Here is a 17,733-nt window from a genome sequence, read left to right on the forward strand (position 1 = left end):
GTTGGAAAATTTATAACAGGAGATTATATTCAGGGTAAATTTATAACAGGAGATTATATTCAGGGTAAATTTATAACAGGAGATTATATTCAGGGTAAATTTATAACAGGAGATTATATTCAGGGTAAATTTATAACAGGAGATTATATTCAGGGTAAATTTATAACAGGAGATTATATTCAGGGTAAATTTATAACAGGAGATTATATTCAGGGTAAATTTATAACAGGAGATTATATTCAGGGTAAATTTATAACAGGAGATTATATTCAGGGTAAATTTATAACAGGAGATTATATTCAGGGTAAATTTATAACAGGAGATTATATTCAGGGTAAATTTNAGATATCATTAAAGCAGGAGATCTCATCAGAACAGGAGATTTCATCAAAGCAGGAGATCTCAGAAGAACAGAAGGTCTTATCAGAGCAAAAGATATTATTAAAGCAGGAGATCTCATCAGAACAGGAGATCTCATCAGAACAGGAGATCTCATCAAAGTAGGAGATCTCATAACAGGAGAATTCATCAAAGCAGAAGATCTCAGAAGAACAGAAGGACTTATCAGAGCAAGAGATATCATTAAAGCAGGAGATCTCTTCTGAACAGGAGATCTCTTCAGAACAGGAGATCTCTTCAGAACAGGAGATCTCTTCAGAACAGGAGATCTCTTCAGAACAGGAGATCTCATCAAAGTAGGAGATCTCATAACAGGAGATTTCATCAAAGCAGAAGATCTCAGAAGAACAGAAGGTCTTATCAGAGCAAGAGATATCATTAAAGCAGGAGATCTCTTCAGAACAGGAGATCTCATCAAGTGTACAACTCCACAGATAGTGATCCACAGAGAATTTAAATGATTGGGGAGTATATACACAATCAGAAACTGGGGTAAATATGTAGGATTAAATATGAGGTTTATGGAGGTTAAGTTGAATGTTAAGGATTAATCAGGATGATAATTGAAGCTCAGAATTAAAGTTATTAGAAGGGCATTATAGATCGTAGTTTGATCGAATATACCACGAATCTGAAGGACGGATTTAGAAAAAAAAGATGAGCTACAATTCTAGAGATTTAGAAACATCATATGCAAAGGATCTTGGAAAACTAAAGTAACAAATCAATGTATGGCGTAAAAATTGTCCGTAATATGAAAAGAAACATAAGGTGACAGAATGTGCTCAGAACAAAGTTCATCTAATACTTGGTTTTGGTTAGGTTTGGAACCAAAGCTGGAATCGAACAGTGTTGAAGAAAACGTCTTCAACTAGTTGTCTGACCCATACACTCCTATCCACTATAACATGGGTAGTGTAGAAAGGTTCAACCTAAACATGATTATAAATTACTAAACCTCAAGGTGCATTTCATAATATTCACTGAATTTACAAAACTTTAAAGTGCAAAAATTAGACGTTAATTATCATTACAAAATAGAGTATGTCTCAACCAGTGTGTAAATATTTGCGAATGGCTAAAAAATTTAGAATGTTTACTAAATACACAAAAAGTGTTTCATTCAAAGCCATTACCTACGTTTCTGCTGCTGCAACATCCTCTAAATGAACTTAAGCAGTGAATTAGCAATAAACTAATCTACAGGACAAAAACGATAGGACCTCTAAGTAAGCAATCTCCTACGCCCCATATAAAGAGTAACCAGATAAAGTAAACTACAGTAGAGTTCCTAAACCCTTCCTGGAAAGATAAATACTAACTCGAATTGTTCAGGTTGCAGAGGTCGTGTATTTCACGTACTTTGGGGGACGATATGTTGGCCGCTAGATGTCTCGTGCTAAATTCTTATCTGATAGATAGATATTTCTCCGTACATTTCACGACCAAAATAGACGACGTCAAGTTGTCGACCAATGTAGTTTATGGAAGGAACGGCCTCTGAAAGTAAACAGTAACTTCTCAGGGGCCAAACAACCCTATTCCTAATTAGTTAGCAAAGACAGTCTCCACAGCAATCCTGACTCATTGGATAGCCTTGTATGGGACTCCGACAAAAATCAGGACTGACGTGGGACTCAAGTTTAAAAACTCTGTAATTGTTTCTATGATGATTATTTTAAAGAGCATTAAAGTGGGCACCCCCTATAATCATCAGTTCAAAAAACTTTGTAGTCCTTGTTAAAAGCTAAGAAAGCTAATGGGGTGAATGATTGGGAAAAAAGTTTACCCACTTTTAATTTTTAATTTTTGCATATAACGCTACACAACATTATTCTACATTGTGCAGTCCCAGAATTAAGTTTATTTTTAGAGAGGGAGACAAACCTGCCTAACCTTTCCTTGCTGCCAAAATTCAAAGATGACGCCACACACCTTGAAGGAGGAGCTGGACAGGATCATTGACCTGATGCACAGACAAGATCATGTCTGGATAAGATCCCAGTTCAAGTCTTATTCCAAAGCTGCATCTGAAGTGGTCCGGACTCCTACAGATCACAGAAATCGTGAATCAAGCTCAAGTGAAAAGAAAGGAAATAGATGTTCCCAATCCTAGAGAGTATAAATCTTATATAAGCAAACTCAGACTCGCGAAAAAAATGGGAGAACGAGACCTTAAATCCTATTTTTCGGTTACCAAGACTACCAAAGGAAGCTATGTTACAGTTAGAAGACGAGCTCTCCAGGATCAATTTACCATGTAAAGTCAATCAAAGTTTGGTTGACAAAATTCTACAAAGACATCAACCATGGGAGCCAACACCAGGATGATTATTTATCAACTGAATCAATCAGAAGCAACACTGGAAGCAGAGAAAGCAAGAAGAGTGTCAGCAACAAGACAGAATCAATCAGAAGCAACAATGGAGGTAACAACAGCAACAGCAGGAACATTACAGAGATAAGGAGTCAAACCTCTGAAGAGGACCACCAAGAAGAAGAGTCTGAGGATGATCACAACCTCTACCAGTCTTTTACAGAGGATCAACCAGAACCAGAGCAGCATCTCTGGAAAAGATATAACAAACAGGGAGTATCAAAATTAATAAGTCATTAGTTGACAACAAGTCAGGATACACAGTCTAGTAGAAAGTAGGTCAGGAAGTAGGTCAGGAAGTAGACCAGGAAGCAGGGCAGGAAGTAGAGACAGATGGGAGAGTAGTTTATGGACTGATAACAAAGACGACAATAGAAAGGGAAAAGAAGGGGGGATTCATGCCATTGGGGAGAAAAAACTTTTAATTGCAAAAGTCAAAAATTTGATAATACTCCCTGCAAAGCAAGGAAAGTGGATACCAATTAGTGTTTGCAATTTAAATAAAAGAGCAACAATGATTTTTTATTTCCAGTATTATTACGTTCTCCATCTATGTACATGTTCAACAATAACGATATCTTTATTAAGGTCAGAAATAGCAAGACGTTGGCCAAGCTAGTGAACCTGGAGATGTAAAGCAGAGACAGGGCGGAGGACAGAGACCTCCTCACCTTCCATCATTTTCGTGGAATAATTAGGGACAGAATGATCCCGACGGGTAATCCTCTAGGATCACGCCATTAATCATAAACAAGAGTTTGAAAAAAAGATAGAAAATGATCCTCAAGGATCAGAGATAAATCATGACCTGGAGATTCAAGTAACAATGAAAAATGAATTTTTTCTCTAAAGGGGAAATGGTTAAAGTTAAAACCCCTATGGGGAAAGCAAGAGTTTAAACAAGGATAGAAAATCATCCTTAAATATCAGGGAAAAATCATGACCCCCATTCTAATCTGGAAACTAAATTTTCGCTATTAAAGTCGACCCACTCAATTTAGAATTTCCAAACCAGGCTAAGAACATTTCCATCGGTCTCCCGAGTTCCTCAATCAAAATTGAGGCAAATTGGTCCAGGGGTTCATGTGTTATGGTCGGACAAACAAACAAACAGACAAACAGAGATTACAACTTTATATATTTAGATACTTTACTCAAATATTTTACAATATATACATATTTACATATTCATTCATGATATTTGTATTTCTTATATTATTTATTATTATTTGTCTAGTATAGTGTTGAGAAAGTGTTCTTCCTGTCATAATATGATAAAATGAATGCATCATGAGGAATAATTGATAAAGTAGCTTTCTAGAGTATTGTATTGCAGTATAATAAAAACAGGAAAAGATGAGGCTTAATTTGTTTTAGAAATAAATATCGGAGGCAACAAGAATTTGTTGCATTCATAAATTAAGAACTTAGTTTTAGACATATACATTCTAATTGATTCATTAACTTTTTTTTGCCATATACTCTAATTTTCTAATCCTTTACCTTTGCAACCTTTGATATTTCTAACTTAGTCTATTCGATCTAACAGAATTTATTATTTAAAATGTCAAAGGTCTACGATATGTGAGCTGCATAGATACAGGGATTAGGAAATCATAGTTTGTGGCAAAAACTCAATTCCTTTGCGGAGATAATTTGAATCGGTTCAAAAGATCAACATCATTTTGTTGCATCATGGTCCAACCTTCCATCTCTGGAGCGAGTATGTTCAGTTTAAAAGTTAAATTTTGCCACAGGCAACAAAGCAGTTCAATTTTTAGTTTTGAGCCCTGGTATGGCCCATTTAGGGCCTTTAAAGTGTGATTTTAAAAAATACAGCTGCGTCACGCAAAAAAGCACAACTCAAACCATTTTTTCAATTCTACTTAAGATTAATACTGTGTGTTGAATTCTTAAACTGGTTTACAATGAAATTTTTGACAAATTTGACTGAGTATTGCATCTTGAAATATCACGTTGGTTAATAAGTGATTTGGATTTAGTATAATGAGTCAGTAATTGAATAATCATTAGACTTTCAAGATGCAATACTCAGTCAAATTTGTCAAAAATTTCATTGTAAAACAGTTTAAGAATTCAACACACAAAATATTAATCAGGGTGAGCCAATTAAATAATTTGCTCACCCTGAACCAACAAACTAACCAAGGTTTTCAACTGTGGCGTACTTATAGTGCAGTACGGTTTTCGGACAATCTTGCCTCCGGAAGGCATCTTCCCCTGCATGGGATGTCTTTTATGTAAACTTTTAATTAAAGTTCTGTTATATGATTTAGCTACATTTAGTTTCGAAATATTCTAAGTATAAGAAAACATGATGCTAAAAGTAAACAAACAACAAATCTTTATTTTCCGGATTAAAAAAGTTAATTATCTTAATGTAAAACTTAACCGCTTAAATAGAGATAAAAGTATTTAAGGTGGATAATTCATATTCACTCGAATTTCAATACTTTTTTCAGCCTTTTTCCCAAAAGCATTTTTAGTAAAATAAATTGCTTTTCTCGCGTTACTTCCATGCAGAAGTACACTAATTTCTTTCATCACTATTGTACGAAAATGCTAGGAGGGGTTCCACAAATCGTATTTTATGATTAAACCCTATGTACTGATATAAGCATTGTTTTGAAAAAAAATTATTAAATTGTTTAGATAAATCGTTCCGAACAATATCTTTTATCAGAGAATTTTATTAGCATAATGTAGTCAAAGCTTACTCCTATTCGTGGGGATCACTTTTAAGTTAAAAAACCTCAGAGGTTTAAAAACGGGCATCAAAACGATGCCCGTTCCTAGCTATATAAAATATAGTTTAAAATCTAAATTTGTCAAAAAAAAACGTTTACAATTTTCAAGTCGTTCATCTAGATTTCTATGTTGTTGGTTTTTATGAATTGAGACTGGAATGGACATTTATAAGTATGGAATATACAATATTGAATACGATCTTAACACTTGAAACAGAAACTCAAGTTTCCAGTTTTCTAATGATGTTTGTCCGATGTTCAGTACTTTCCCAAAGGATTTTTCCCAAGTGGCAACTTCCCAAGGATATTTTCCCAAGTGGCGACTTCCCAAAGTTTTTTTTCCCAAATGGCAACTTCCCAAGGATATTTTCCCAAGGGTTTTTTACCAAGTGGCAACTTCCAAAGGGTATTTTGCCAAATGGCAACTTTCCAAATGTGTAATTTACCAATCGACAACTTCCCAAGTCTGTCATAGCCGTAGTGCTCGGCCCCCAGCCTGTTATAGCTAAAGCGATCGGCCCCCTAGGCCATCCTAGCCGCACCGCTCAGCCACTATTACAGCCTAAGCCTCAGATGGCCTAACAAAACCTTTGGAATTTGCTGCTTGGAAAATTACGCATTTAGGAGTTACCACTTGGAAAATTGTTACTTAGGAAGTCGCCCTTGGGAAAATTCCTTTGGTAAAGTATCTAACACCGTTTTTGTCAAAGCTCTGAATAAAATAAGACGACATAAAAACCATCTTCCCTACTTTCGGAATGTTATTTATATTTATTTATTTATTAGTTCCAACTAGAGATTTTGTCAAACTAAACAATATTAAGTCAGACCCTTGTAAAATACATATATATAGAAAATTATACTTTTTTATTTCTTTATATATTTTAAAAACTAGATCTATATGAAAAATTAGATTTTGATAGATTACATGATCTTAGATTTGTTAAATACTTCTAATCAATATTGTCATAGGAGTTAAAGTTCGGTGACTTGATTCAGGGTTGGGGGGGGGGGGAGGGTAAAAAACAGGTTTAGCCTGCTTACAATACTACAATCACACGGAGCACATGTTAAGTTACATAATTTTTTATTTTATTATATTATCTTTGAGTCTTATCTTCTGAAAGTCTGTTTCCTATAAACCCTACTGTAAAGTAGTTGTCCCAATTCAAAAATGGATTTAACCGAAGGGCATTTGCTGAAGTTAATTATAAATAAAGTAAATTTTGAAATTCATAAATTTTTTTTGGCAAATGCAGAAAAGGAAACGCAGAGAAAATTAGATATTTTGGATTAAACTGGTTTTATTACCCAAGAGCCTTTTTTCTTATCCTTCTAAATGTGTTTTTTGTTATCAACTTTCTAAAATCTAGATTTAAAATATCTTTTTTGTTAAAGTTTACATTCATGGTTTGTTTCACTTTTCAGATATCCACAAGCTTCCAGGAGTCCCCTGAATAAAACAATATTAGCAAACTGTGGTCTGTGATCTCAGAAGTCATGATTTCATATTTAGACGGCGAAATTTCTAACAAAAAATCAATTTTTCAAGCTGAATGACATTTTTTATTTAAAAATTAATTTATCTCTATATTATGGTTTTCATTTTCGGCATCATAACGTATGAACATCTAGCTACTCATGATTCTAATACTAATACTAATACTAATACTAATACTAATACTAATACTAATACTGATACTGATACTGATACTAATACTAATACTAATACTAATACTAATACTAATACTGATACTGATACTGATACTGATACTGATACTAATACTAATACTAATACTAATACAAATTCTAAAAACGACAAAAACTAGGACCTTCCAGATTCATTTAGCGTAAACGAGGTTGTGCTTCACAAAACATAAAACGTATGTAGTTTGTAATGTATTACAGAACAGACATAATTGTCTCAAGGCAGTTTTCTTGTGTCTGAGATATATTACTTTCAAATTGCAGATTTATAATGTCGTCATTTTCTGATTCGAAAATGAATTTCAAGCATTTTTTAACATTATTTTAAAATCAAAATTTAGTGTCTGAAAAGAAAGAAATAAAATCATAAAACATATTTGAATCCTTTATTTTGTTCGTAAATGAAATATAGTGAAAGCACTGAATTCTAAAATATTTTCATTCTTAAAGAAAAATGTTAAAATAAAAGCTGAATAGTGCAGTGTACAAGAAAGGCTTAAAAAAACTAAGGAGTTTATTATAGGTGCTTCAAAATAAAATAATAATAAACAGTTTATTTTGACATTCAAACCCTATTTAACAAGGCACATGGACTTATTATACAAAACGCAAAACGCAGCATTGAAAGCTTAAAAATACAAATGTCGCCTATTTGTGCATAATTTTGCATATTTTTCTTTTTTCTTTTGTAAAACTATGTATTCAAAAACAAATTTAAACTACACCATTTATACATGTACTTATATCTCTGTGTGTGAATAAATCTTTATAATAATAACATGATTATTGATTAATACTAAATTTTTTTAGATTAAAAATATATTTTTATAATACTTTAAATCCTTCTCCGGTTTAAAAGTAAAATTGAAAGTTTCCAAAGTTCTAAAATGAAATATTTGAAAAATCAGATTTTATGGATATTGAAAATAAAATCCTTCAGCAGAAGAAGAAATCACACATTTCATTCATTTTCTTAACCTTTGGAGAAATTAGTTTTAAAATAAAAACCCAAGGTTTTTTTGTATGTTTATGTTTATGTTTATGTTTATGTTTATGTTTATGTTTATGTTTATGTTTATGTTTATGTTATGTTTATGTTTATGTTTATGTTTATGTTTATGTACGTTTATGTTTATGTTTATATTAAGGCTTATGTTTATGTATTTTATTACCTGATTCTGAGTTAGAAACCTCAGATATTTTGTACATGAGTAGAGAGAAATCAGAACCAACCCAGGCAGACCCGTCCTTGAGCAATGTAAATATTTTTTTTAACTAAAAGCTAATTATACAAACTTTAAAGTGTTTAAAATAATATTAAATCAGTAATAAGTATAATAATTAACAGTATTTATACTTTACTAAATCAGCATGACCAAAACAATTGACAATTTCTCAATTTCTAGGATTCTCAGCAAAATAACTACCATAAAAATACCAAATTGTAAAATAGTGCAGTCTATGTTTTTCAACAAACTAAACACTAATAAAAAAGGGTTTCATGAAATGACAAATAGTTATTTAATTTCAACAATCTTTTTCTCTTTTATATTTTTTGTCGGCATATGTGTTTTAAACAAAAAGTAGAAACAGATAACTCCGTAAGTTTAAAGATTGTTGAATTATAGAGCAATACGTGATTGAATTCAAATAGAAGAAACCGAATTCATCTCACCCCGATAAGTCCGGAGGGGTATACCTTATCACAAATATCCACGACAATTTTCTCAGCGTCTCGATCATCATCCTCCACGGTGAATATTGTAGATCTGGATCTGAAGGTTCCAGGTTGACCGGAGGAGAGAGAAACCAGTTCTCCCTCCAGCTGATCAGAAACTAGTTTGACCGTTGCGGTACAGCTAGTCAGGGACCCGGAGATTTGAAGAAGATAAACTCCAGGTTCCATCAAACAGAATCCGTATTCATTCTCCCATTCAATCTAGGTTACAGATAATTATATAGTGTTGCGCAACGGGCATCCTGTTTGCTCCGCTTTAAACATTCATGATTACAAAATACTAGGCAGTCTCATGGACAATTTAAAATTGAATTTCGACACCTTTTTGACACAAATTTTGTATACAGGCTGCGATTGGTCCTAAAAATAAAGATCTAAAGAAGGCTCTAATCTGCAAAGATCTAGAAAGATTACCTCCAATTTGACCACCACAAACGCAGAAAAAGGCGTAAAATAACATATTTCTTACTCCCAATCAATTATTTTAATTCAATCAAAACATGTTTTCACATTTTTAGCAACCGCGTTAGTCATGCTCTAACATAAAGAAAGATATCTGACCTCCAGTTTGGCCACTTCAGTTTTATGACCTTCAAAGAGTCTAATCTGTACAACTTTTATATAAAAAATGATTAAATAAAAAATCAATTATACTGCTAACCTTGTTAATCAGCTTAAATTTATTAAATAACTAACCAGTTACTGCTAACCTTGTTAATCAGATCAAACTGATTAAATGATAAATCATATACATCTAACCTTTTAAATCAGCTCAAACTGAATAAATAATAAATTATTTACGCCTAACCTTGTTAAACAGCTTAAACTGATTAAACAATAAATCATATACATCTAACCTTTTAAATCAGCATAAACTGATTGAATAACTAATCAGTTACTGCTAACCTTATTAATCAGCTCAAATTGATTAAATAACTAACCAGTTACTGCTAACCTCATTATTCAGCTCAAACTGATTAAATATCTAATAAATTACTGATAACCGCCTTAATCAGCTCAAATTTAATAAATAACATATCAGATATTGTTAACCATGTTAATCAGCTCAAATTTATTAAATAACTAATCAATTATTGATAACCTTGTTAGTCAGCTCAAACTGATTAAATAACTAATCAGTTACTGATAACCTTTTTAATCAGCTCAAACTGATTAAAATGATAAATCATATACAGCTAACCTTGTAAATCAGCTCAAACTTATTAAATAACTAATCAGTTACTTCTTACCTTGTTAATCAGCTCAAACTTATTAAATAACTAATCAGTTACTGCTAACCTTGTTAATCAGCTCAGACTGATTAAATAACTAATCAATTATTGATAACCATGTTAAGCAGCTCAAATTGATTAAATAACTAATCAGCTACTGCTAACCTTGTTAATCAGCTCAAACTGATTAAATATGACTGGTCCTGATCCTTCCATATCAGCATCTACTCCACAGCTCACGTATGGCCGGTCATCTAGAATATATACAGTTAAGTTCAAATATAAAGAGACATCGGAAGAATTTATCAAATGTCGTATTCTTAACTTTCTGGTTAAGGAATGTTGCAGATATTTAGTTTTTTTAATTAAATGATTATTATGATTTAAAACTGTTCCCACATATTCATGGCTATTTATTTTGTTTTTGCAAGTACTGAGATTTCCATATAATAGAATAAAACCCTTTGAAAAATTGTAAAGACAACATTTTAAAATTCTTTCGATGGCTCAAAATCTCTTGACTAAACTATAAAATATTGGTAATTTTATTATAAAGTAGATTGACAAATAGATAGATAAACAATTAGATACAGAATGTCTGGAAAAATGTACTTTTTGATATAAAGATAAAAAAAAGAGATTTTAGATTTTTTTAACCCGTCTAACAACGAAAGGTGTTAAAGACTTTTTCTTTTAAAAACGCACTTACTAAAATGTTCTAATCCATAAATCTTTGCAACCTGACGCTGTGAATCTTAGATTATTTTATCTAACAGAATTCATATTTCGAAGTATCAAAGGTATACTACATTGGGTTGCAAAGATATAGGGATTAAAAATTAGAGTTTGTGGCAATGACTCTATTCAATTGGATTATCGGTTCCCTTTATTACTTGTAATGATAAGACTGTCGAATATTTGAGACATCTGCTCCGCCTTCTCCCTTGTAATCTCCCAGCTCCGCCTCTGTTTCTCTATCAGGGAGAGTTGATTCTCCTGATGAGTATTCATCTTCTTCTTCAGTTCTTCATCCAACCTTCGCACTGCAAGTAGATCAGATATTTTATCAATATAGATGTATATATATATATATAGCTTGAGAACCCTGAATTGCCCAGGATACTCATAGTTTCTCCCGCCGTTCACTGCGCTTGGACGTAAATTACGATTTTATTTTTTTCTCTGTAAAAGTAGACCCACTCTACTTAGAATCTTAAAAACAAGTGGTTCTACGGAGTTCTCAAATCAACTTTATATAGATAGATAGATATCTCTTCTTTTTTAAATGGTTACTCTAAAAAATTCGAAATACCCCTTCTCGGCAAATACAACAAATTCATTGTTTTTTTATGTAGCATTGGAATAAAAAAAAATCTCGTATACATCGCTTTTTGTTGATACTTACATCCCTTCTCTAGATTAGATACTGTTGTTTGTAGTGCTAATGTTTCTGGATTTTCAGGTCGTTCTTTTGTATCCTCGTCACCTAAACACATCATGTTCATTTATAGTTCTCCTGTATTCTATACATCCAGTTCTCCTGTATCCTCGTCACCTAAACACATTATGTTCATCATATAGTTCTCATGTATTCTATACATCCAGTTCTCCCGTATCCTCGTCACCTAAACACATCATGTTCATCATATAGTTCTCCTGTATTCTATACATCCAGTTCTCCTGTATCCTCGTCACCTAAACACATCATGTTCATTATATAGTTCTCCTGTATTCTATACATCCAGTTCTCCTGTATCCTCGCCACCTAAACACATCATGTTCATTATATAGTTCTCCTGTATTCTATACATCCAGTTCTCCTGTATCCTCGCCACCTAAACACATCATGTTCATTATATAGTTCTCCTGTATTCTATACTTCCAGTTCTCCTGTATCCTCGTCACCTTAACACATCCTGTTCAACATATAGTTCTCCTGTATTTTATACATCCAGTTCTCCTGTATCCTTGTCACCTAAACACATCCTGTTCATTACATAGTTCTCCTATATTCTATACATCCAGTTCTCTTGTATCCTCGTCACCTAAACACATCATGTTCATTATGTAGTTCTCCTGTATTCTATACATCCAGTTCTCCTGTATTCTATACATCCAGTTCTCCCGTATCCTCTTCACCTAAACACATCATGTTCATCATATAGTTCTCATGTATTCTATACATCCAGTTCTCCTGTATCCTCGTCACCTAAACACATCATATTCATCATATAGTTCTCATGTATTCTATAAACACAGATCTCATGTATCCTCGTCACCTAAACACATCATGTTCATTATGTAGTTCTCCTGTATTCTATATATACAGTTGTCCTGTATCCTCGTCACCTAAACACATCATGTTCATTATACAGTTTTCCTACACACCTAACCATGTTCTATACTAGTTCTCCTGTATCCTACACGCCTAGCCATGTTTTATACTAGTTCTCCTGTATCCTACATACCTAACCATGTTCTATACTAGTTCTCCTGTATCCTACACACCTAGCCATGTTTTATACTAGTTCTCCTGTATCCTACATACCTAACCATGTTCTATACTAGTTCTCCTGTATCCTTCAACCTAACCATGTTCTATACTAGTTCTCCTGTATCCTAAACACCTAACCATATTATATACAAGTTCTTCTGTGTTCTTTACACCAAATCATGATGGTGGGGGGGGAGGGAATTTCATGCTTTAAGAAAAAAAAATAATAAAAGGAGGTAACTGACCTGAATGTTTATTTGTCTGCTGGTTTATTAGATTGTTTAGACTGGTTAGATCTGTATTTAAGGTTTCTAACTTAATCTTCATATTCTCAATACTAGAGTTTATTCTCCCAGATTGATCAGCTGTATCCATCTAGAAAATGTAAATAGATTACTTTTGGATATAAAATATAGAATATTCTAGAAAACAATAGAACTTCCTGTAAACAATACTAATACGGAGTTTGTGAAAATAAAACAAAAATAAAATTATCTAATAACACAATTACGCGTATATAGTGGAGGATAGAGCTTTGGAACTCTTAGAAGAATAAGATGAGTTTGTCAAGTGATACTTCTTAATCATCCTTACCCAGAACTCTATATTAATGGGATTGTTCTAAAAATATTTAAAAATATAAAAAAAACCTTTTCACAAACTCGAATTTTATAATCCTTTTATCTTTGCAAACTGATAGAGTAAACATTAGATATTTCAAACTTTTGACTATTTGAACTGACAAAATTAATAATTTGAAATATGAAAGGTTTGCGATATTAAGTTGCAAAGATATGAAGTTTTCTATTTTCCTTACGTTATTTTGTGCATTATATCCAAGTGCCTTTTTATACATTATCAAGATGTTTTTTAATATGAAAATATCTGTTTGAATAAAGAATTTGAGAAGAAGTTTCAGCCAACTTATTAAGATTGGAATACTAAATAGAATAATTTATATTTCCTTCAAACCACACAACCTCTTATTATTATTATTAAAATCCAATTTTCAACCTGTTTCCATAGATCTAGAACAAAAATCTGATTGATCCTACTAATTGGATCATATTGGTAACTAGAAATAACTAAAAGTTGTCTTCCTATTCCATAGTTTTCTGGTACTCCCTGTATAAACCTTATATAATTCAATTTATTATATGTGTTCAGAAATGGGAAGGGTTTTATTAAATTCCTCAAGAGAGTTGGATTGAAAAAGTTTAAAATCATGAATAAAAATTTAAAAAGAAAAACAACCTAAAGCGCACAATGAATACTCTAGTATCTTTAACTCACTCAATAGATCATTTTGACGTTAAAGGAATTGAGCCTTTGCCACAGACTCTGATTTTCTGATCCCTAAATCTGAGTAACCCAATGTCGTAGACCTCAGATATTTCAAAATATTAATTCTGTTAAATCAAATTATCTAAGTTTGAAATATCAAAGGTTTACACCATTATGCTGCAAAGATATAGGGATTTAATAATTTGAGTTTGTGGCAAAGACTCAATTCCTTTCATGATTAGTTAAATCTTCATTTTAATATTTACTTTCATGCTCACTTTCATGTTTACTTTCATGTTCACTTTCATGCTTACTTTCATGCTCACTTTCATGTTCACTTTCATGCTCACTTTCATGTTCACTTTCATGTTCACTTTCATGCTAACTTTCATGCTCACTTTCATGTTCACTTTAATGCTCACTTTTATGTTCACTTTCATGTTCACTTTCATATTTACTTTAATGCTTACTTTCATTTTCACTTTCATGCTCACTTTCATGTTCACTTTCATGTTCACTTCCATGTTCACTTTCATGTTCACTTTCATGCTTACTTTCATGTTCACTTTCATGTTCACTTTCATGTTCACTTTCATATTTACTTTAATGCTTACTTTCATTTTCACTTTCATGCTCACTTTCATGTTCACTTTCATGTTCACTTCCATGTTCACTTTCATGTTCACTTTCATGCTTACTTTCATGTTCACTTTCATGTTCACTTTCATGTTCACTTTCATGCTCACTTCCATGTTCACTTTCATGTTCACTTTCATGTTCACTTTCATGTTCACCTTCGATCACTTTCATGTTCACTTTCATGCTCACTTTCATGTTCACTTTCAGGTTCACTTTCATGCTCAATTTCATGTTCACTTTCAAGTTCACTTTTTATATTCACTTTCATGTTCACTTTCATGTTCACTTTCATGTTCACTTTTATGTTCACTTTCATGTTTACTTTCATGTTCACTTTCATGTTCACTTCCATGTTCACTTTTATATTGACTTTCATGTTTACTTTCATGTTCACTTTCATGTTCACTTTCATGTTCACTTTCATGGTCACTTCCATGTTCACTTTTATATTCACTTTTATGTTCACTTTCATGATCACTTTCATGTTTACTTTCATGCTCACTTTCATGTTCACTTTGAAGTTCACTTTTTATGTTTACTTTCATGTTCACTTTCATGTTCACTTTCATGTTCACTTTCATGTTCACTTTCATGTTAACTTTAATTTATGTTCATTTTCATAAAAAGACAATATATATGTGTACGATTCGTTCAGAGTTTCATATATAACATACATTCATATTTTAAGATAGTATATAGAGTGATGATGTACGCTAATCCTTTACTAATTGTATAGGCCAGGAACTATACCGAGAGCGTACTGCATATTTGATTATTATAAGAGATTCTGGCCTAACCTATAGTATATCATTATTATTAAACAGTTGTAAGTGTACAATACAGGTAGAGAACTCTTATTCTCCTGATTAAGATTTTTATTTAATAAAATTCCAAAACTCATTAAACACCAAAAATACTGTTTTTAATATGGGTTTAGAGTTGCAAAATTGACCTCAATATTGAGAAATAACTATTTTTAATTCTTAGTATTACGAAACTGTTTTAATATTTTGAACCACGAAGTCAAACAATTAGAATGAATTTATTATTTTCTTAAAACATTTAACTAGATACCTGATTAGTTGAAACCTTGGTTTCTAGTACTTTCAGACTTTCTTCTAGCTGACATATACTGGAAAATATTTGTTAAATCCTTTAATGCATTCAAAGGGGATTTTTGAGAGAAAAAAGGGGCAGAACTCCGTCCTAGGCTCAGAAATAGGGGTGGAGCCCTCTGTTAGAAAACGGAGAACAAGGTTGCACTTTTTCAAAGAATTTTACCCCTTTTCAGCAAACCTTTGGTAATAATTGTGTAAAAAAGACAGTCGACGTATTTTCAAGTAATATTCCATTTTGGAAAAAGACCTTCCCGATTCACAACGGTACCCTTTTATCCTTTATTTAAGCAATAATGATAAAAATATCCTCGGTTTTTAAACTAAAAACGTATTGTTTCGAATTGTGGGTTTACTATAAAAGATACTTTCCCATTATGTGCAGCAGTGACAAAGAACGTACTTTACAGAATTCACCGCTTTTCAAGATAAAATAACAACAATAGCTGAGATAAAGATATAAAGAATAAGGTTGTAAATCTGCTAATTTTTAAATGGAGGTGAAGCTCTTTATATTACTTTATATTACTTTATATTACGTATAATCCTGTAAAAGGATTTAAAGATATTCCTAGTGCTTAAAGCAGTAAACTGTAATTGCTGATCTTTACTTGTCTTCTCATCTCTCTCATCTCTCACATCTCGGGATTTCTTCTTGATTGTTTCTATTTCTGTTCTGGAGGTGTTTATTAATAACTCTATATTAGTTTGGATTTCTTTCTGATCCTTCCTCAGCTTATTCACCTCCTCAGTCACTGTCAGATTCGTCAAATAAATATCAGTCTTCTCAAATTTATCAAGCTTGTTTATTCTAATTCCATTCATTGCTAAATTGTTTATTACACGTCAGGATCCATTTGTATACCTTTTTTCTAACATCCAGTTATTCACATCTTAAAACGTACCTAACCACAAAATAGTATACAATGTGATGATTTAATACTGATCAAAACTTCAACATAAAATCAATTAATCAAGGTTTTTGATAATCATAGATTCTCGAAACTTTTAAGCCTGTGAATTAATCCTCAGAAAACATTTAAAATTTATTATTGTTTTTATGCCTTTAATTTTTTTTTAAACAAATAAAATCTTTAAATATGTTTATGAAAGAATATCGCAATAAAGTAGCATTTACGTATATATTGTTTAAGGATAAACTGTTTTTACAATATAAATACTTAAATATTTAAAATAGTTTTCTCAATCCTTTATTACGTGGATTCAAAATCTTAAAAATTATGAGAGTTTCCATTTCTTATTTTCCAAAAATGAATTCTACAGAAATGCAAGCGCTTGCAAGCTAACCAAACACGAATATATTAAATATTCTAATATATATAAACAAATATTAAATATTCTAATATATATAAACAAATATTAAATATCCTAATATATATAAACAAATATTAAATATCCTAATATATATAAACAAATATTAAATATCCTTATATATATAAACAAATATTAAATATCCTAATATATCAAATCAAATAAAATCAGTAGTTTTAGGGATGCTTTAGGTTCCTTTCTGCAATGTGGGGTTTCAATTCACCGTGCACTAAGGTTTTTCAGCCCGGATCTACATAAATTTATAATTTTTTGTTAAATTTACTCGGATTGAAATGATTAATACCCGCTAAGATCCCAGCAACTGACCAAATTTGAGCCATTCCTCCATTTTGCGGAACCTATCCTTTGTAATTTAAATATCCTAATATATATATAAAGATCTGTAAAATATCCTAAATATAGCGAGGTTTAGAGTATACATAAAGTCTATAATATAGCGAGGTTTAGAGTATACATAAAGTCTATAATATAAGGCAAAACGGGACGGGAAACAAAATAAATCATTCCCTTTCAAGTGAGTTCAGTGTATCTTGTCCTTATATCTTTGCAACAAGGGATGTAAACCTTAGATATTACAAACTCCTGTAAAAAAGGTCTTAAGTCAAATTAAAGTATAGAAATGAAGTC

At 31.8% G+C, this 17,733-nt stretch overlaps 1 protein-coding gene across 1 annotated transcript; it reads right to left on the reverse strand.

The window, feature by feature from the left end:
• Nucleotides 1–6,394: 6,394 nt before the first annotated feature.
• LOC111695241 (golgin subfamily B member 1) lies at nucleotides 6,395–16,593 on the reverse strand. Its single transcript, XM_023464473.1, has 9 exons — nucleotides 16,325–16,593; nucleotides 15,713–15,770; nucleotides 12,961–13,090; nucleotides 11,627–11,707; nucleotides 11,115–11,264; nucleotides 10,387–10,475; nucleotides 8,951–9,190; nucleotides 8,424–8,499; nucleotides 6,395–6,997 (listed from the first exon to the last, which is right to left on the reverse strand). Exons 1-9 carry the CDS (start codon nucleotides 16,576–16,578, stop codon nucleotides 6,969–6,971), a joined length of 1,107 nt encoding a protein of 368 aa, XP_023320241.1. The 5' UTR covers nucleotides 16,579–16,593; the 3' UTR covers nucleotides 6,395–6,968.
• Between the last annotated feature and the right edge of the window lie 1,140 nt (nucleotides 16,594–17,733).

Source organism: Eurytemora carolleeae, unplaced genomic scaffold (genome assembly GCF_000591075.1).
Source record: "Eurytemora carolleeae unplaced genomic scaffold, Eaff_2.0 scaffold189, whole genome shotgun sequence".
Classification (NCBI taxonomy): domain Eukaryota; kingdom Metazoa; phylum Arthropoda; class Copepoda; order Calanoida; family Temoridae; genus Eurytemora; species Eurytemora carolleeae.

Excerpts from the sequence above, each read along its gene's own strand:
- LOC111695241 (XM_023464473.1), bottom strand. The coding sequence starts at position 16,578 with ATGAATGGAATTAGAATAAACAAGCTTGATAAATTTGAGAAGACTGAT. Across the intron at positions 13,091-15,712 it reads CCAAGGTTTCAACTAATCAG|ATGGATACAGCTGATCAATC; the intron begins GTATCTAGTTAA and ends TACATTTTCTAG. Across the intron at positions 10,476-11,114 it reads CGACAGTCTTATCATTACAA|ATGACCGGCCATACGTGAGC; the intron begins GTAATAAAGGGA and ends TATATATTCTAG.